Consider the following 22,564-nt stretch of genomic DNA (forward strand, 5'->3'; position numbering starts at 1 on the left):
ATCTTTGGGTCTCCATGTGTGCCACTTAAGTTAACTTAAGTATAACTGTTCCCAAAGACTACATGATAGAGGAATGTAAGAGAATATGAACTAACACAGAGATTGGGGGTGTAATGTGTAAGAATATGGATATCACAGAGGTTAGATGGACTATAAGTCTATAGACTACTGCAGAATTTAGGGTTGTATAAAATGTAGATGATTATTAAAGGAGTGTATCTATAGAAATTTGAAGTACAAATAAAACAAAGCACACTTTCCTACAAGAGCATCATATTTAAAAGTCACAAATATGGCAAACATTATAATTATTTTTAATGTTGTTCTTCTCCATTAGTGATATTTTTCTGTTGCAGTAGGACTGAGGAATTTGGTCAAGCCTTCCTAGTGAAGCATGACACTAGTCCCAAACTTACAAATATATTTTAAGAAGTCTGTTTCATGTTATATCTTTACTTGGAGAGAAAAGTGTTTACTGATGAAATATAGAAGTAAAAATCTGCACTCTGTCACACTTTTTTGCTTGTGTCTGCTGGACAGAAGATACATCATTACTGCTCATCAAAACCATAAGTGAGTTATGGGCAGATGCTTCTCTGTGAATGTTATGACTTCTAGGCAAATAACAATAATGAAGTCTATTTACTTCAGATGGCAAACCAAAGAAATAATATGGAACATGTCTGGCCTGTTGAAATAATGGATATTTTCACTTTATTTACATAGGTCTAGACAGGAAGTTACTGGCAGGAATATGGGATTCATAGGCAGGTGTCTAACTCAAGAAGCCACAGACACATGGCAATTCATTAAAGCTGCCTCACTGAGGCTCTCTGTCTAAATTGCAGTCAGCTCTCTGCATTCTACTTTCTTCCAGAAACTTTTCCATGCTAGTATGTTCTTGGGGTACTGCTTTGTCAATATGGTGAGTTTTACAAGCTTCCAGAGAATTACAAGCATTCTTCATGAGGTAATACTTCCCTTTTGAGGCTATATCAGCAAAATATTCAATATGTCCTGTTTATGGTACAGTAAATTTTTCAGCTGTGATTTTTACATTGATATATGAAGGATTCCAAGAGATTTTTGTTTCAAATATAGGCTTAGAGAAAAATGTCTTAAAAACTTTCAACCAGCTTAATTTAAATTATTCGTAACAGAGAGCTCAACATAGGAATTTATTTTAATATTGAGTAGATTACTAAAATGTTTTCTGCATTGTGAGGGTGTTTTTTATGTGATTGCTCTCATGGAAAGGTAAGAAAAACACAACATTTTTTCAGACTCTTTTTGGGAGTTATACCTCCTATCCAAAGAGTAATTGTAACCCAGGTTACATTTCATATTTATATACATGCATATATATGAAATGTTTTTTGGCAAACATTAAGAAAAATGTTCTCAGTGGAAAAGAAAAAGATGCATTTATTTCCTAAGTTTAAATAAGCATTTTTACTAGTCAAGATTCTCTGTGTAGCCCTGGTTATACTACTGGATCTCACTTGTTACAATAGGCTGGCCTCCAACTCAGAGATCCTGCCAGCCTCTTCCTTCCAAGTGCTGGGCTTAAAATGTATGCCACTGCCATCTGTGTCAAGGTTTCTCCAGAGTAACAGGACTTGTAAAACAAATCTCTCTCTCTCTCTCTCTCTCTCTCTCTCTCTCTCTATATATATATATATATATATATATATATATATATATATATATATATATACATATATATATATATATATTTAACATATATATATTTATATATATATTTATTTATTTAACATATATAATGTTTGTATTTGTAGGTATACATATTTGCATGTATGTACTTGTCTGGCCAGAATGATGTCAAACAGTCCTCTGATGGGGGTCTGAGGATGATCATAGGAAAGATAGAAGACTCAGAGACAAAGGTTAGCAATCAGGACATCTGTCCAATCAGTGCTGCGGCAACCTTGAGTTTTATTCTCTTATGTTTTACGTACTTTACAGAATCAAGGGAAACAAAGTCACGAGCCAGCAGAGACAACAGCTGACATACATTCAGTATCTATACCCATCCAGAGGCCTCCTTATTACTACTTGTTCCTTCCTCCAAGATTAACAGAACATTCAGCCCCTCACCTTGAGATTCATGTGTATCTCTTCTTATTGTTCCATGTGTCATAAGGCCAGGAAATCTGCCAGCAGACCCTGGCCTGACTTGACTGTCTGACAGGCAGTCAGTTTTTCACAGAAGTAGGCAAATTGGCTCTCAGTACACACACACACACACACACACACACACACACACACTTTGTGGACCAGCTTATCCAACAATGGCAACCTATGTTCAGAAGTTCTAAGAATCCAGTAGTTATTCAGTTCATGAGACTAGATGTCTCAGTTGGTTTTAAGTATACATTGGAATTACCAGAAGTAGGCTCTAGTGCCAATGAAGGAATGGATTTGCAAGTGAGGGCAGGAAGAAGCAAACAAAGAGAGAGTTCCCTCTTCCTCCTCCTTTGTATAGATTTCCAGCAGAAAGAGTGGCCCAGATGAGAGCTGAATTAAAGGTATGTCTTCATATATCAATTAATTGGATTTTAAGCGGATCATCCTAATTGAAGTGATCCATTAAGCAAAACAAAATGGTGTGCCCAAGCACTTTAGAGATTTTCACATGTGGTCATGTTGACAACCAAGAACAGACATTACAGAGATGAAGTTTAAGAAAAGAAATAGCTGTATAACAAAAAAATCCTTATGTTAGATAACTTAAGCCATTATATCCATAATAACCAATCAATAGGCTTTCCCTGAGTTCACGAGCTTTTGGTGCCATCTTCCCTTCATCTTTCGTGGTTGTCAACATTAGACTGGGTAGTATTGAAAGTCTACATAAGCAACTTTCAAGAATATTATCTGGATGATGTTTCTTATTTGTTTTATATTATTTTTCTGCCTTTCTATTTGACTTTTATAATGTGAATGTGGCCTGAGAAATGGCTTGGTAGGTAATATGACTTGCCACATAGTTGAAAGAGACATCTCATTTCTTCAAGTTGTTCTCCATTTTTCACACATGCATCATGGCTTTTTGTGCATGGACACAAATTCACCCACAGTATAAAAAAGTGGAAATGATATGAACAAGAAATAGGTGAAAAGAAAAACTGTTTTAGGTCAGGGGAAAAACTAACACTTTTATTCTGCCCTGAGATAATTACTAAACATCTTTCTTGTTGTGGCATTAATCATTAAATAGGATATTTAATTGAAAGTTTTAACAAAACTCACTATTGATCTGAAAATAAATTTTAGTGAACTGCACTTTATATCTGTGATATCCAATTTGGTATATTGTGATCAGGGTCAGATTAATTAATGAAGTTTGCCCACAAACAATTTTGTTATTTGTCTGTCTTGTTTTACTACAATAAATGGAACTTAAATGATTATTTTAATTTCCATGTGTTTGGGATGGAAAAAGTGCCCCTGATGTCACAAGCCTATCTGATGAATTATTGGCAGTTTATGCCTGTTGAAAAGAAAATGTATGCTTTCCTTTAGAAGTGGCCAGCGATTGGTTCCTAATTCCCTAGTGGATACCCAACATACTCATATACATATGTGCAGCAATAAGTAGACTCAGGGACTGTTAATAGCAATAAATGTCCATAAATAAAAAAAAAGATATTAAACTGGAAGGAAGATGAAGTTGGAGCATTAAGTGTATTTGGAGAGCAGTAGTAGTGGATTGATATTATCAATACACATTGTGTAAATGAAGGGAACTTTCATAGGATAAAATATTATTGTACAAAAGAACTTTGAGATAAAATAAGACAAAGAAGAGATGCTAAATATTTTCAGTAAAATTCAGTTTCTGGAGTTACCTTTCATGGCATTTACAGTTCACTAGTAAGTATTCAAATAATTACAAGAAAAAGAACTTGAAAAACGAAACAAGAAAATATTGGCAATCATCTATTAAATGATTAAAGTAAGAAACCATGACAAATATGGATGTTGCAAAGAATAGAACACTAAAATGTTAGAAAATTTCATTCATTTCTCAGGGGAATGTAAATGATGCCAACACTTAGTGGTGAATTTGTTAGTGTCTTACAGAAGGAAGCCGTGCTATATCTCAGGCTATCTGCTCCTTCATATTCATTCTTAACTAATTAGAAAACAGATAGTTATTGTTGACACTCATTTCTTCAGTCGTCCAGTGTTCTTCATTCAATGTAGTTACCATGTCAAAACATTATACTTCAGAGTCTCACTTTCTGATCTCTACTGGTATCCATAACACATTTCACCATGTGTAAAGATATTTTATTGGCTCCAACTGACATGTGTGGGTGGTTGGGAGGAGAGACTGGCGTGGAATAAGGAGCCAAGCATGCTGTTTATTATTTTCTACATAGGGCAACAGCATCAAAATAAAAGTGTATTTCATTCAAATCTGACCAGGTTAGAGCTTTGATGTATATGTACAAGAATGTAAAACATGACAGGGAACAAGATAGTCCCAGTGTCTTTTCTTATGTATAATACTGTTGGGGTTAATATTTAAAATGGCAGCACCTGATCTGTCTTGTGATTATGGGCTGCCATCTTCCCGACTAGGCAAGATCTGAGGCCACAAGTGATGGTGTGTTCTTGCTGCTGCTTGGCTCAGGCCGTTGGCTCAGGCGGCCAGAGACACTGGCCCAGCCACCCATGAGATGCCAGCAAGAGAGACGATTCTGCCAATTTTCCACACTGTCTTCACAAGGCTAGGCTGTGCCAAGAACATCCCGCTATCCACGTGGTACCGGTAGAAATGAGACTCTAATGCTTAGATTATCCAAAGGCTTTAAATGTTCGGTAATGCTCAATAACAAGATGCCCACACAATTAGAGGTGTAACCCAATACCTAATCTAGATAATACAACTACCTTAGACTGCTAGAGACATGCAGACATCCGCTGCCATATTCCCCTCTTTCTAGTCCTCCCTCCACCCTAGCTCTTTCTCTTCCTTTTCCTCTTCCTCTCCTTACTCCTCCCACATTAGCTCCTCCCAAAATACTGAGTTCAATGTAGTGGGAAATATACTGCTACATAATAAATTTATTATATTTTTATTTTTTTAAAAAAATTTATTGGTTATTTTATTTATTTACATTTCAAGTGTTATCTTCCTTCCTGTTTTCCCCTCCACAAACCCCCAATCCCACCCTTCCTGCTTCTATGACGGTGCTCCCCCAGACTCCTTCCTCACTGTCTTGGGAGTCCCCTACACTGGGGCATAGAGTCTTCACAGAACCAAGGGCTTCTCCTCCCATTGATGCCAGATGCTACATATAGAGCCAGAGTCATGTGTATTCTTTAGTTGGTAGTTTAGCAGCTCTGGGGGGTCTGTTTGGTTAATATTGTTGGTCTTCCTATGAGATTGCAAACTCCTCCAGCTCCTTCAGTCCTTCCCTTAACTCCTCCATTGGGGTCCACATGCTCAGCTTGATAGTTGGCTGCAATCATCTGCATCTGTATTGGTAAGGCTTTGGCAGAGTCTCTCAAGAGACAGCTGGGTCAGGTTCCTGTCAGCAAGCACTTGTTGGCATCAACAATAAGTGTCTGTGTTTGGTGTCTGCTCCAGGTTGGGCAGTCTCTGGATGGTCTTTATTTCAGTCTTTGCTCCACTCTTTGTCAGGGATAGGGAACCAACAGGCTAGGGAACAAACATTTATCCGGCGTCTTTTTTTATGTCTAATATATTTTTATCACATTATGTCCATCGCCTTCGTAACAGCAGTGAGATATCACTTCCATTTGGTTTAATAATTTTATTATTAGTTTTTCATAATTACCCCCAACTGATTTCTATAAAGAAGAACTTTACCATTGGTCCAAAACTCAATACCTCCTTTCCCCCTATTTCGTAGGCATGCATAAAATACACAGATGTAATTATAAATAATCAAGGTTCATGGAAATCTATACTTTAGTTATAGTTAATAAGTGGAGTAGTAAGTATAAACCCAGGCTGATTTGAGACACTGTTCCTGTCCTTTTAAAGGCTTTGTAGAATTTATTTGTATAGTATTAAACCCTTGATCTGATGTGTATTATTACAATCAGAAAGCTAAAAATGGTAGATAAAGATATCCCTGGACACTCTCCCTATGGAGTTTTACAAAGCATAGAGAAAAAGGACAAAGAGGAACACTCATAACTCTGACAAAGGGATTCAGTACGCCTAGTGGGAAGTAACAAATTGACTAGAACTTCGAATCTCCAAAGATCCAATGTTAGTTTTATGGCACTGAATGCAAGCACGCATTACTAATTAAGACTCTCCAGGCACACATCCAACAGGGAGAAAATCATAAAGAAGAGAATAATTTCCTGCAGTCCTAATGAATTTTTTTTCAGAAATCTCGTCCTTGGAATAGATGTTCTCATTTGACTCAAGCAAAGCTTTAGAGACTTACGTAAGACTGATATTTATTTTATGTATGTGAAATGAAATTTGTCACGGAAATTTCAAACAGAAATTCCCTGTGTACCTCTACTGAGAATTCATAAATACATTTGTGCTGATGTTGATAGCTTTTTTTCGTTATTGAGTATTTGGGCACGTCAGGACAGTAAGGAGAAATGCTCTAAGAGATCCAAACAGCAAAGAAGTTCCAGGTGAACAAAGGTAAGCACAAAACTATCCTTGTTGTGACTATGTATCTTGAAACTGAAAGTTATGAAAATTATGAATGCCGTGAAAATGGCTTTATGCATTGCTCTTTTCAGTTTTAATTGTTAGTAAAAAAAAAATTAGGAAAGTGATGGAATTACATTGAAAACGCATGCTTTCTGGACAGATAAACAGGCAGTACTAGGAGGATAGAGAGGAAATAAGGGCTCCTCAGAGTTTTCATGAATAGCTGAAGAACTTTGTATGTCTTGCTAGATGCCTCTTTGCTACAAGCTTATAAGCCAGTAATTTAAGCTCATGTCTCTGGAGTCAAAGATGAATTGCTTGATAGTATAACCTTCTATTCTTTCAGAGGTCATCCATGAAGCAAATGGCTACAGAAAATGACTCTTCAGTGTCTGAGTTTATTCTTATGGGACTGACCAAAAAGCCTGAACTTCAGTTGCCCCTGTTTTTACTGTTCTTGGTGAACCATATAGCTATAGTGGTGGGTAATTTGAGCTTAATGAGTCTTATCTTCTTAAACTCGAACCTCCACACTCCAATGTACTTTTTCCTTTTCAATCTGTCCTTCATTGATTTTTGTTATTCATTTGTTTTCACACCCAAAATGCTGATGAGTTTTGTTTCAGAGAAGAATATTATCCCTTTTACAGGATGCATGACTCAGCTGTTTTTCTTTTGTTTTTTTGCCCATTCTGAGAGTTATGTGCTGACAGTCATGGCCTATGATCGCTATGTGGCCATCTGTAAGCCTTTACTGTACAAGGCTATTATGTTACCTAGGATCTGTGGTCTGCTGATGTTTGTATCATATTTGATAGGGTTTTCTAGTGCCTTGGTCCTTGCAGGCTTAATGATTAGGCTTAACTTTTGTAATAACAACATCATCAATCACTACATGTGTGACATCTTCCCTGTCCTCCGGATCTCCTGCAGTAACACTTATGTCAATGAACTTGTGAGTACTGCTGTCGTGGGTACAGCTATCATTTTATGTAGCCTGATTATCTTAGTCTCATATGCTATGATCCTTTTCAATATCCTTCATATGTCCTCAGGTAAGGGTTGGTCCAAAGCCTTGGGCACTTGTGGATCTCATATTATAACTGTTAGCTTCTTCTATGGATCTGGGCTCCTTGCTTATGTCAAGCCATCATCTGCTGAAACTGTGGGTCAGGGGAAATTTTTCTCAGTATTTTATACATTTTTGGTGCCCATGTTGAATCCCCTTATTTATAGTCTTAGGAACAAGGATGTTAAACTTGCTGTGAAGAAAACCTTAAAGAGAATCACAAGATAACCGAGCTAGTTTAGAAGGTTTGCTATCATTGTTTTTTATTCTTTTTCCTTCTCCTCATATTTCTGCAAAATCAATATGATTCCTACTGTAGCCTCTTTTTTTCTTTTATCATGAATTGTAAATCTGTGTGTGTGATTACTTTGGGACTTGATACTCTCACATTCAAGATGGTGTTTATTATCTGTGTCAGACTATGAACCTATTGTGCTAATAATCTAATATATGTGCTATTTGTAGTTCATTTCTTTCTTATTTTTTGAAGTCACTTTAAAAACTAGTCACCGATTTGAAAGTTGTCTTACCTACAAATATATTTTAAAATGATAAAGTGAAAAAATTTGTAAATTTGTCAGAACTACCACAATTTCAGGAATTATTTGGTGTCTCTTTTAGTGTCATTCTTATTCTAGGCTTTTAGCTTCAAACCTGTGATGGAAGTTTGCAATTCATTGGAGTTAAGTTTTATTTTTAGAGTTATTTGAATATGTATTAGGCCCACGTCTCTGCTAAATGTTTCAGCTCCCACAAGTCTGATAATACATTATCATAATTGTGTTTTGTTATGAATTAAATTGAAATTGTCACTTTCTTTTTCTTGATATTTGATCTAACTCTATAATTCTTTTTAAGAAACATATATACTATTGACTATATAACAAAGAACAAAGATTCATGGTAAAATCTGGGGTATATTGTCTGTAGCCTCAGATGAATTCTATGTTGTAGAAAAAATAAAATAATAAGAAGGAGGTGACTTCCTCCTGTAAAACAAACTCTGCTGGGCTTAGTGCTTAGAAATATCATCTGTATATGCTCTTGCTTGTGAGTTCAACTGCAAAGAGCAAAAGAATTCTCTGCTTCTCTTCTCTGTCTCTCTATATATCTGTTATGTAAATGAATAAATGCCTGTGTGATTTCTGTAAGGCTGCACAATGAATAATGCAAACTCCAATTTAGAACTTTATGTATCTTACAAAGAAACATATTGAGGAGGATAGAGTAGAGATGCCTTAGTGAATTAAAGCACTCTTGCAGAAGAGCACTATGTTTGGTTTCCAGCACATATGTACCGTGCAGAACTCAGAACTGCATGTATGTGGCACACATATATACATGCAAGCAAAAACACTTATAAACATAAAAAGTGATTTTTTAAAAAGTAAAGAAATGCACAGAAGAGAACAAAATTCTGAGGAAATATAGTGTACTTCAGGAGAATGCTTCCCAATGGTTGCAGTTGGGAGACTGTAAAAGAATATAAACTATCAAAGAGATTGAGGGGTTTGTAAGAATATAGACTATCACAAGACTGTTTTTTTTTTTTAATAATACCAATCACTATTGCAGAGAGTTTATCTATAGAGATTTGAAGTAAAAATTTTTAAAATGCACACATTCCTACAAAAGCCTTATATTAAAGTATATTAAAGCATGGTGAGTGTCAAAATAATGTTTCATGTTCTTCTTTTTCAGTAGTGATTTTATTTTTCTGGTGTGGGAATGAGAAACTTGGTTAAACTTTGTGGCGAGTCATGTCATTATTTCCAAAGTTACATTTATATTTTAAACAAAGTCTGTTACATGGTACATCTTCACTTTGACAGAAAAATTATTTATCCGTAAAACACAGAAATAGACATTTGCATTCTTTTTCCCTCACTGCTTTTAGTATTTTTTCTTTGTTTTGTACATTTGATGTTTTGACTATTATGTGGCGGGAAGTATTTCTTTTCTGGTCTAAACTATTTGGAGTTCTGTAAGTTTCTTGTATATTTATAGACATCTCTTTCTTTAGGTTAGAGAAGTTTTCCTCTATAATTTTGTTGAGGATATTTACTGGTCCTTTAATTTGGGAGTCTTCCCCCTCATCTATTCCTATTATCCTTAGGTTTGGCCTTCTCATTGTGTCTTGGATTTCTTGTATATTTTGCATTTTCTTTGACAGTGTGTCAATGTTTTCCATGGTATCTTCTGCACATGAGATTCTCTCTTCCATCTCTTGTATTCTGTAGGTAATACTTGTGTCTATGACACCTGATCGTTTTTTTAAGTTTTCTATCTCCAGGGTAGTCTCCCTTTGTGATTTCTTTATTGTTTCTACTTCTATTTTTTAGATCCTGCATGGTTTTGTTTAATTCCTTCTCCCGTTTGGTTGCATTTTCTTGCAATTCCTTAAGGGATTTTTGTGTTTCCTCTTTAAGGGTTTCTATCTGTTCTTTGAGAGTGTTATTTATGTCTTTCTTAAAGTCCTCTATCATCATCATGAGAAGTGATTTTAATTCTGAATCCTGCTTTTCTGGTGTGATGGGGTGTTCAGGGCTTGCTATGATGGGGGAACTGGGTTCTGATGATGCCATGTAACTTTGGTTTCTGTTGCTTGCATTTCTGCGCCTGCCTTTTGCCATCTGGTTAAATCTAGTGCTACCTGTACTTCTGTCTCTGATTGAAGCTTGCCTTTCCAGTTGTCTCGCTTATGTTTGGTCTTCTAGGGGTCCAGATGTCTCTGTGATTTTTTCCAGCTGCACTGATTACTGTGGTATCTCTAGGATGCCTCAGGATATGGTGCCTCCAAGGTAGCAGTCCAGCTAGTTGTCTGCTGTTCTGGGTGCAGTGTCTCCTCTTGGATCTCTCAGGATATGTTGTCTGACACCCTGAGTTCAGTTGTTCCTCTGTGGCTCTGGGTTGAGTGGACCTTCCAGTATGTCTCAGGCGGAATCCGGGGTCCACACAACTGCAGATCTGGCAGAGGTCTGGTCCAGGCCTCAGACCCGGGAGATGGGCAGAAGGGGGGTGCTAGCCAGCAGGGGCGGGGGGTGGTGGTATCTGCTGGATTCTGAGCACTCAGGGCACCCAGCTATGAGCTCAGGGTAGTATGTGGGTTTTCCTACCTAAAGCTGTTTGTGGGATCTGTGGGTCCCCCAGAATGTGTCTGGCGGTATCCAGGGTGCACTCACCAACAGGCCTCAGAGCAGAAGAGGGGCGAGCGAAGGAGGAAGGGGAGTGCTAGCGCTGGCTATGGATTCTATGGATCCCCCAGAATGTGTCTGGCGGTATCCGGGGTGCACTCACAGGCTGTCCGGGCAGAGGTCCGGCCCAGGCCTCAGAGCAGAAGAGGGGGCGAGCAGAGGAGGAAGGGGAGTGCTAGTGCTGGCTATGGGTTCTATGGATCCCCCAGAATGTGTCTGGATGTATCCGGGGTGCACCGACATTTGCCTTCTGTTTCACGTTTATAATTGTGTCTTCTGGGCAGAAGATACAGCATTACTGTTCATCCCGACCACAAGTGAACTTTGGGCAGGTGCTTCTCAGTGAATGTAGTGTCTTCTCCTAGGAAAACAATAATAGACTTTATGTACTCCAGATGACAAACCAGAGAAGTAAATGTGGAGCAAGTCTGGTTTTATGAAAAAATGGCTATTTTGGAGTTATTTAAGTAGACCTAGGCAAGAAGTTACTGGCAGGAACATGGGATCCATGGGCAGATGCCTCACTGAAGTCTCAGAAGCATGATAGTCTATTAAAGCTGCCTCACTGAGGTGCTGTGTCTAAATTGCAGTCAGCTCTCTGCATTCTGCTTTCTTCCAGGAACTGTTTAGTGCTAATGTGTTCTTAGGGCACTGCCTTGTCAGTATGGTGAGTTTTGAAAGCTTCCAGAGTATTATGAGCCTCTTTGAAGAGCAAATGCTTCACTTTTGAGGCTGTATCTACAAAATCTTGAATATTTCCTGTTTATGGTACAGTAAATCTTTAAACTGTAACCTTTGTGTTCCTATTTGATGAATTCCAAGAGATTTTTGTTTTAAAATATGGGCTTGGAGAAAAAAATGTTTGAAATTAACCTTTAAATAGACCTAATTTAAATCATAAGTATTAGAGAATTAAGCATTGGGATTTATTTTAATATTGAATAGATTACTACATTGTTTAATTTGTCGTGTCACTATTGTTTTTTCATTTTATTCATTAGATAGCATGATAAATTGACTTGTGTAAGATGATTTGAAAATTTCTCAGAAACCCATATTTTAATAGGCAAACAAAATTTAGTAAATACATAGAATAAGATGTATAAAACTCATATCTATAAAGCTTTGATACTTCACCAGAAAGTGAATGTTAGTTACAAATGTGGTCTGAGTTCTATATTTTAGTCAGCATCATATTCTGGTGCAGAATAAATCATGCAATTATTCGGCTCAGTTCTATCAAAGCAACTAGCTTCTTTTTGTTTGCTAGTTAGACATAGTTCTTTTAGAAATTAAAAATTATTTATACTTTTAATAAAATATTTAATAATATTTATTCTTAAGATACTGGCCAATAATTTTTTAAGCATCATAATTTGGTAATTACTGAAGGTTTGGTGCGTTGTATATGTATTTGTTAAATTATGTATATAATCTGCATACATGGTTTATATTATTCTGATATCACAGGTTCCTCAAATATATAACTGGAATTAGGTAGACTGGTTTCATAACTTTATATTAACATATATTGAATTCATATTGAATCCCTTTCAAAAACATAATTATATTGATTCATGAAAATTCAGTATCAATATAAAGGCAACATTTATATGCCTTTTGAGCTGTTGAAATATAAAATTAAAAAGTCCAAGAAACAACATTTTTAAACCTATGAATAGTGCCCATTTACCCACCTACCTCATTCGATCTCACTAAGTAATTGAGATGTTCACGGATTCTTGATTTGCTGCATTCATCAAAAATTTCAAATATTTCTCTCTGCAGTTCTTTCTCCCCTTGTAGTTCATCAGTGAGTGTCAGAACAGACATTTGCAACAACTTGAACCTTAAATGAAATGGTACTGGGCCCAAGTCAGCAAAGGTAACATGGCACATTTGGCATTTCAGGTTGTTTGCCCTGACAGAGGGTTGCCTAGAAAGTAGTATCCTGGGGTCAAGAGTAATGAGACCTTATATGCTAGCACCCCATGGCTGTGGCAAGAGCAAGAATAATGAAAAAAGAATGTCATCCTCTACTCTATTACAACAGCCTAAGGCAAGGCTCATTCTATCCCTGGCCAGCAGCTGTGGTGGTCATGGAAGAGGATGTCTGTACCATGGTTTGATTCATGTGTTCAAGGATCATCAGCTTCATATGCTGTCTTTGTGGGGTGAGATGCCAGGTCAGAAGTTTTAAGGGTGACTTCATGATACAGAAAACCTAAACCCTTCCTTTCTAGATAGATCTATTCATTTCTATCTTGCATAAGTCTTCAGTTACCTTAGAAATAGTTGCATTGTGGCTACCCTTACAGTCAAGAAGTTTTATGTTAACAAGATGTAGTCTCTGTGTGTGTGTTGTTCAAAAAACCTTGAAATTGATTTTATTTTGTCCAAACTCCAATGTGATGGAAGAGCAAATGTTGTTGAAGTGTGATTCAACTTCAATATTTTAAATGCTGTAACATTTGAAACTATGTCACTGTGTTAGGTCCCATCTATAAACGTAGTAACATAGACATTGTCTTTCTGTGTCCTTTGAATATATCTAAACTGTGGGAAGAATAATGCTCACCTCCGAAAGAGATGCTTAGAAGTGAATACTAGACGCTGTGGTCAAAACTTATAGTTTATATGAAAAAAAAAAAAACCCTGCAAATCTGGGGATTGTAGTCAATAATCACTTTATGCATTTCACTGATTGATACAATGGAGTTTTAAATAATCTAAGCACAAATGAAGGTGTGATGGCATAGGTACATTACTTTGCAGGATTTAATCACTGCACAATGTTTATATCTATTAACAATGTTGCACAGACTCCAAAAACTAACCACACTATCTGAATACCATTTTCATATACAAATTCTCATTGATGGTGTCTAAAAGTAATTTAGAGATATGAGCCCTAACACCAATGTAATTATAAGACCTACATGAGACCTGCTTCACTTTCTTTTCTCCCTCCTCCCCTCCCTTCCATCTCCTTCCTCTGTTATTGCTTACCTTCCTCTCTGCCTTTGTAATAACATCTACCTTATTTCTATTGACAATGCCATTTGTCTGTTGTAAAACAATCTTAGGTTGATATAGTCTGCATAGCAAAAGGAGTCTCTGAAAATATTTGCTTACACTTGTGAAAATTTATGTTTAAAAGCTCAAAATTACTTTCAAGTTCACAATTGAACTTGCCACTGTTAATTGATATTTAGAGAAATCATAAAACACTTGGGTCAGCTTGAAGAGACTTAATCATTCACAGTATGATAGACAGTATTCATAGTGTCAATTAACTTCTTACATCTTTACTTCACATGTCATATGGCTAGTGTGGAGAAAGCTGACAGGTTGTACTGTACATGTTACAGCCTCAATCTTAAGAAACTCTCAATGCTAGGGGTTATTGATAAAAGGGTCCCATTTTGAAACTCTCAGAAATGTCCTTTTAAAATTTTGACTAAACAAATTCATTCTTTTTTCTGGGAGGAAATTTTATCTCCATCTTCTTAAGATTGTTTGGTGCATATTCTTGGAAAGCTAACTCAGAACAAGGTTTTGAATTCTTCATCATGAGGTATGTCGAATTGAATATTAACCTCCCAATGATTACCAGATGAAATAACAATAATGCAGGTATATGAGTTTGTTTTTCTTTTTCTTTCAATAGTCATTAATTAGGCTGCTTTTTATTTTCTTCTAAGGTTTTCTAAGTAAGGGCAAATGTCATGAATAAGCATCATAATGTTGTGAAAAGTGTGCATTAAAGAGCATCATTTTCATTTTAAATGTCCCTGTCTCTGGATTGATGTCTTATAATTTGACTTACGTAAATACAATATTTTGTTACAAAACTGTTGTTTAACTTTAGCCTTTTCTTAGAGATCATGTTATTTTCTAACTTTGTGCTTGCTCATCTGTAGATAAACAATCATGACACATACACAGACACACACAGACACACACACACATGCATGCATGAGCTTGCGTGACAGAACACAGCCTACATGTGAAATAATCTGTGTGAAGGGAATTCTGAGTGCTTGTAAGAAAACTTCAAAAAAAAGGACAAGAGTCTTTTGACTTCAGTTTCTTCAAAAACATGGAGTTTTTCACCGAAGGTGCTGTGTGTTTTTCCCAGGTGTAAAAAAATAGGTTGAGTTTACTACAGCTGTTGTATTCATATGCTTCTATGGAAAAACATGTTCTTGCTGTGGCTTGTCCTTGCGATTGAACACAATATTAATCTTCTTATACACCAGAGAATTCTTCTTATACACCAGAGAATAAAGCTTGCTATTGCATGATAGTTTTATCCAACTCATTTCCAGGCAATGCTCTCCCAGGTTTATGTCACTAACTAGAGAGGTACACACACACACACACACACACACACACACAGAGAGAGAGAGAGAGAGAGAGAGAGAGAGAGAGAGAGAGAGAGACAGAGAGACAGAGAGAGACAGACAGAGAGAGAGAGAGAGAGAGAGAGAGAGAGAGAGAGAGAGAGAACTATGGTGGCACATAAATAAGATAAAAGAATTAAAGAAACTGAGACAGGAGAATCACAATTTTGAGACCAGCCTCCCATACATAGTGAATTACAGGCCATGGTGGATGATGTAGAAATACTTTATATCAAAGGAAAAGCAATATGAACAGCAATAAACAAATAAAGGAAATCAAAGAAGTAACAAATGAAAGAAAACGTCAAAAAACCATTGCCAATACTTCTTAAATGGTAAAGTAGGTTTGTAATCACAGCACCACAAAGAGAGAGTTACAAGGATCCTGAATTTGCAGACTATCTGGGCTACATAGTAGATCATATTTAAAATATTAAATGAATGAATAAAAATATAAGTTTCAATAGGTGTACAATCAGGTGTACAATCCTGATACAGGATTGTAGTTCAGAAGTAGGAATACATTTTCATTAGTAATTAAGAACATAGTTTACTTGGGTTCATCATGTAATATAAGAAAATTACCCCTCAAATAGTTGTAAAATTATTGTATCTTTACCTTTACTGGAAGTACAGTATTATAGCACACATAATCTATAAATAAGTGAAACTTAATGAATTTTCTCTTGAAAAGGCCTGTGTTGCATTTTCTGGCACCATGAATGATAGCCAAAAAAGAGGAAGCCTCCATCTCAGTTCCAACTTTATTTCTGTGCCAAATGCTCAGAGTGTATCATGTATTTAACAATAGGAATCTACTATTTACATCTGATGGGCAACCAAGAGAAATGGTAACATCCTGTATTAATTGGGGGGGGGGTCCTCTGGGCATTCTCTAACCAGTAGCTCATATAGAGGTATCTCCTATCTGGAGCTTCTACTTTTATTTAAATGCTATGACTTCTGTATACAGCATAATTGTTTTTGTGCTTCTGTCTGCTTATTTAAATTATGGGTATATTTCAACTTCATCAATTTTTCTTTGTTATAGATTAAACTTTCTTACTTATTTTCTTACTTATTTATAATTATTTAAGTAAGTTAATAATCAAGTTTCAGATAATTTTAGATAACATTTGCAATGTGTATGAAGTGAAATCACTCGTTATAACACTGATTTATCAAGAACACAAAGGGAGATTCAAGCTGGACTATCTTGCCCTATAATGGAAATACCAATTCTTTGCCGTATTTGACTAGTCTCAAGGGACAAAAGTTTCCATATGAAGAGGCTAACATCTTAATTTTTATCTGATTATATTTATCTGGTCTCCTTTAATCTGCTTGTGTGTCAATAAAGAAATATAAAGCAAACCACACAATGGCAGAGAATATTTTTAAAATGAATATACCATGAGAAACATTTATTTATAGTAAGTAAATCACAGTAAGCATTAAATCACAAAGTAAAAGTTAGTAAGACAAAGGCAAAAAATATGAATAACCATGTCATCAAAAAATATGGGGATGGATCATCAGTATGAACAAATGTAAACTTTATTTGAAATTATGGAATTACAAAATAAAACCATTTGATATATTACATCTATCAGGATGACTAACCTTGAAACGAAAATTCTGACTCCAACATTTCTTAATATTGAAAAAGATCTGGAACAATAGGAAATTTTATTTGCATTTTTAATGAGAATTTACAATGCGTGACATTCTAAAAGAGAATGTGGTAGCTTTACTTTTAATTAATTTTTTTCAGAAAATATATTTTGTTCATATTTTTCTCTCCTGCAATTCTTCCCAGATCCTTCCTACGTTCCTACCCAACCAAGTTTATTCTCTCCTTCTTTTAACATCCAAACCAAAACTAAACAAAACCAAAACAACAACAAAAGACCGAAGCAAATCATCTTATCTCATAGTCAATCTGTTTCTAGATAGTTGCTATTGAGTGGTTTGAAAGTAAGTGTGCAGGAGAAAACTTGAATGTGAATGTAGCAGCTTTACTCATCTTTCCAAATACCAATAACCAACCAAGATATCCTTCAAAAGATGGGTGGATAAACAAATTGTAGTACATTCCTATAAGAAAATGGGAAGAAATTAAGCACTGAGCCTTAAAAAAATGTGGAGGAGTCTTAAGCACACACTGCTAAGTGAAAAGTGGGCTCCATAGGTTGGATACCAAATGAACCTAGTGCCACTATTGTGTGGAGTGCATAACCTCTCAGTGGCCATGCAAATATTTATGGTTGCTAGGGATTAAGTGGGAGCAGAAGAGGACTAAGAGAAACAGTGAAGTTCTAGGGCAAACTGTCAATTCTGAATGATTCTGTTGTACTGTATATGTGAAGTCATGCTGTTTTAAACCTTGGGGAATCTTGAGGCTCTCTGTTAGCATATATTGTAGGCACAATGTTTTTATGCATTGTGTAAAGTTTATCCCTGTGTTTTTCAAATGTTGATTTGTCTGCCTTCATATTTTGTTTCAATCTGGACACTGCATTGTAATATTTATGCCAAGAATTTCCTGTCTCAAGTTTGTGTGTACAATACTGGTCTTTTATTCTTTGCCTTGTTAATATATGCTGATCACCTAATGACTGGACAGAAGAGAGAATAGGGTGGGACTTCTACCAGCCAGGGAAGTTAGAGAGATTGAGTAAGCAAGAGAGCAAGTGACAGAGTAAGACAGTGAGCAAGAGAGGAAGATGGAGAGCTAGAAAGCCAGAGAATAATAGAGCAGGTCAGACAGATTGGAAGGGGGGTAAGAGTGCACATAGAGAGGAAGGAAAAGGAGGAAGAGGAAGAAGGGGTGAGGAGGAAGAGATGGAGGAGGAGGAGGAAGAGGAGTTTCATTCAGACCAATGAAGAAGGGGTCCAGTAGGAAGATCTGCCACAACAAGAAAGAAGAAGGAGTTCATAGGGTTCAGCTGGCCATTGGAAGCTCTAATTACAAGAATTATTGGAATTCTTGCCAGGAGGTAGCTAGGAAATTTAATATAAATCAGTAGGCTGCCCAGTTATTGAGGTAAAGCTTTGAAAATAAATCTTGGTTTTCTGTATTGTTATTGGGAACTAGCTAGGATAAAGAAATACATCTGACCTATTAATTTTCCAATTATATTTATATTAAAAATTCAATTTATAATTTATTGACTACAAACTAATGCTCTTCAGAATGGAATTTTAATTATGTACATAGAGTAGTTTCATTGTCTTTGTGCATACACTACTCTCTCTTCAATCTAGCTTTTGCACAGGACAGAGAATATGGCATCTCTTTGAATCCCACGTTTCAATTGACATAATCTGAACTTCCATGCTGTTTCCTTCAATTTCCAGAACTTAGTACTGAATAACACTCTATCATGAATCTTCAGTGTATTTTCTTTTATCCACTCATTCAGTTATATGCTTTTATACTAGTCCCACAACTCAGCTACAATGAAGAACTTATAGGTAAAGGTAAGTGTGTATGTATGCCTACTAGATGCCAGAAATGACAAACCAGGATCACATAATGGCTCTAGTTTAAGCTCTTATGAAGAAACTTTCACACTCATTTTTATATATCTAAACTACTTTATATTTCCATAAATTTTGTATAAATGTTACTTTCTCTTAACATTGAAGCCAGTTGTTTTTTCCCTGCCTGGTGCCAGCCCAGCTTGGAATGGTTTGAAGCAGGACACAGCACTAGACATAGAGGTACTTGTAAAGACTGATGATCTTGAGTGTGTCTCGTCCTCTGAAAAACCCCAAAACCTGAAGTTCTCCCAAGAAGTCTGCAACAGTCAGGGCCACAGATAAGAGATACTCCCAAATAACTGCAGAAGCTGGGAACCCTGAGGAGTCCAGTGGACTCAGGATCCATCCCCAACCCCATCCACTGCATGAACTCCACTCACTTTCTAGCCTGCATTTTCCACCTAGGCAGATCATCAGCTTGTCTGCTCCTCTGAAGACCCCAGAGTCTAAAGGGCCCCCAGGAGACCTGCAGCAGCCCAAAGACATAGGAGGCAGTCTGCAGAGATAGACACCCAGGCTAGTTAACACCAGAAATAACCACATGGCAAGAGGCAAATAAATGACCATAAACAACAGAATCCAATATACTCTTGACCATGAGAACCAAGTTCTCTCACCTCAGCAAGCTATGGATACAACAGACCTGAAAACCAGGATGCTGACTGAAATTCCTGTCTCATGAAGATACTAGAGTCCTTTAAGGAGTATATAAATAACTCACCAAATGACATACAGAAAAACACAAATAGATAAGTAGAAGGCCTTAAAGAAGAAACAAATAAATTCCTTAAAGAAATACAGGAAAACACAATTAAACAGGTCAAGAAATTGAACAAAGCAATCCAAGACCTAAAACTGGAAGTTGAAGCAATAAAGAAAACACAAATGGAAATGGAAAACCTAAGAAAGAGATCAGGAAATACAGATGTAAACATCAACAGAATACAAGAGATAGAAGAAAAATCTCATGTGTAGAAGATGTCTTAGAAGATATTGACACAACTATCAAAGAAAATTCAAAACAGAAAAAAAACTCCTAACCCAAAACATCCAAGAAACCCAGGACACAATGAAAACACCAGACCTAAGAATAATATAAATAGAAGAAAGCAAAGATTCCCAGCTCCAAGGACTGGAAAATATCTTCAACAAACTCATAAAAGAGAACTTTCCCTACCTAAAGAAAGATGGCTGTACATTTACAAGAAGCTTATAGAATACCAAATAGATTGGACAAGAAAAGAAAATTCTCTTGTCATATTATAATCAAAATCCTAAATGCACACAACAATGAAACAATATTAAAAGCAGAAAAGGGCCAAGTAACATGTAAAAGCAGACCTATCAGACTTACACCAGACTTCTCAACAGAGACCCTAACAGCCAGATGAGCCTAGGTAGAGGTCATGTTCATCCTAAGAAAATACAAATGCCAACCCAGGCTACTATAGCCTGCAAAACTCTAAATCATCGTGGATGGATTAAACCAACATATTCTAGAACAAAACCAAATTTAAAAAATATCTATCTACCAATCAAGTCCTACAGAGAACTCTAGCAGGAAAACTCCAACACAAGGATGGTACCTACACCAAAGAAAAAACAAAATATTAATCATCTCACAACAAAACCAAAAGGAAAGGGTCACATACATGTAATGCCACCTACAATAACAAACATAACAGGAACTAACATTCATCTCTCTTTAGTATATCTTAATATAAACAAACTCAATTTTCCAATAAAAAGACATAAGCTAATAGATTGGATAGGCAAGCAGGATTCAGCATTTTGCTGAATACAAGAAACACATCTCAATGCCAAAGACAGACCCTACCTCAGAGTTAAAGGCTGGAAAAAGGTCTTCCAAGCAAATGGTCTCAAGAAACTAGTGGGAATTGACATCCTAATAGCCAATAAAAAATTATCAGATCCTGTACCAAAGTCTATACTCAACAAAACTGAAAATTCTGAATAAAATGGATGATTTTCTAGGTAGATACCACATACCAAAGTTAAATCCAAAGCTGGAAAACTATGCAAATAGCTCCATAGCCCATAAAGAAATAAAGAACTCATTAAAAAAAAATCTTCCAACCAAATAAAAGTTCAGGGCCAGATAGCTTTAGTGCAGAATTCTACCAGACCTTCAAAGAAGGGGTAATATCAACACTCTTAAATGATTCCTTAAAATAGAAACAGAAAGAACATTAGCTAGTTTATTCTATGATGCCACAATTACTCTGATACTTAAACCACACAGAAACTCAACAAAGAAAGGACACTTCAGACAAATTTTGCTTACAAAAAAAGTATCAATGCAAAAATACTCAATAAAATTCTAGCAAACCAAATCCAAGAACATATAACAACAATCATTCACCATGATCAAGTAGGTTTCACTACAGGAATGCAAAGTTGGTTCAACATACAAAAATCTATTAATGTAATCCACTATAAAAACAAATTCAGAGAAAAAAATCGCATCTCATTAGATGCTTTAAAGCCATTTGACAAAATACAACACCCCTTCTTGTTAAAAGTATTGGAGACATCAGGAATTCAAGGTCTATAACTAAATATAATAAAATCAATATACAGCAAACCAACAGCCAATATCAAATTAAATGGAGAGATACTTAAAGCTATCCCACTAAAATCGGAGATAAAACATGGATGCATACTTTCTCTGTATCTATTCAATATAGTATTCAAGGTGCTAGCTAGAAAAATAAGTGAACCAAAGCGCTTCAATGGGATACAAATTGGCAAAGAAGAAGTCAAGGTATCATTATTTGCAGATGATATGATAGTATAAATAAGCAACCCTAAAAATTCTACCAGAAAATTTCTACAGCTAATAAATAACTTCAGCAAAGTAGTTGGATATAAAATTAACTCAAACAAATAAGTACCCTTCCATTATACAAATGATAAACAGGCTGAGAAAGAAAATGGGTAAACAACACCCTTCACAATAGTCACAAATAATATAAAATATCTTGAGGTAGCTCTAACCAAACAGGTGGAAGATCTGTCTAACAAGAACTTCAAGTCTCTCAAGAAAAAAATCAAATAAGACCTCAGAAAATGGAGAGATTTCCCATGCTCATGGATTGGTAGGATTAACATAGTAAAAATGGCCACCTTATCAAAAGCAACCTACAGATTCAATGCAATCTCCATTAAATTTTTTTAAAGACTTGCAAAGAGCAATTGTCAATTTCATATGGAAAAACAACAACAACAACCACAACAGCAACAACAAAATTCACCAGGAATAGTGAAAACAATTTGTAACAATAAGAGAACTTCTGAGGGAATCATTATTCCTGACCTCAAGCTATACTAGAGAGTAATAGTGATAAAAACTTCATGGTATTAGTACAGAGACAAACAGGTCAATCAGTGGAATAAAACTGAAAACCTAGAAATAAAATCATACACTGACACACACTTCATCTTTGAAAAAGAAGCATAAAATATAAAATGGAAAAAAGAAAGCATCTTCAATAAATGATGCTGGTTGGTCTAACTGGCAGTTTGTACATAGAAAAATGAAAATAGATCTGTATTTGTTACCTTGCACAAAGCTTAAGTCCAAGTGGTTCAAGGACTTCAATATAAAACCAAATATGCTGAATCTAGTAGAAAAGAAAGTGGGAAA

The 22,564-nt window shown here is 35.9% G+C and overlaps 1 protein-coding gene across 1 annotated transcript; it reads left to right on the forward strand.

The window, feature by feature from the left end:
- The first annotated feature begins 6,373 nt into the window (after positions 1 to 6,373).
- On the forward strand, positions 6,374 to 8,902 carry LOC143438993 (olfactory receptor 8C8-like). The gene is made up of 2 exons (XM_076924696.1): positions 6,374 to 6,670; positions 7,029 to 8,902. Exon 2 carries the CDS (start codon positions 7,038 to 7,040, stop codon positions 7,977 to 7,979), a length of 942 nt encoding a protein of 313 aa, XP_076780811.1. The 5' UTR covers positions 6,374 to 6,670; positions 7,029 to 7,037; the 3' UTR covers positions 7,980 to 8,902.
- Positions 8,903 to 22,564: the final 13,662 nt, after the last annotated feature.

The sequence above is a fragment of the Arvicanthis niloticus genome, chromosome 26, assembly GCF_011762505.2.
Source record: "Arvicanthis niloticus isolate mArvNil1 chromosome 26, mArvNil1.pat.X, whole genome shotgun sequence".
Lineage (NCBI taxonomy): Eukaryota > Metazoa > Chordata > Mammalia > Rodentia > Muridae > Arvicanthis > Arvicanthis niloticus.

Excerpts from the sequence above, each read along its gene's own strand:
- LOC143438993 (XM_076924696.1), top strand. The coding sequence starts at position 7,038 with ATGAAGCAAATGGCTACAGAAAATGACTCTTCAGTGTCTGAGTTTATT.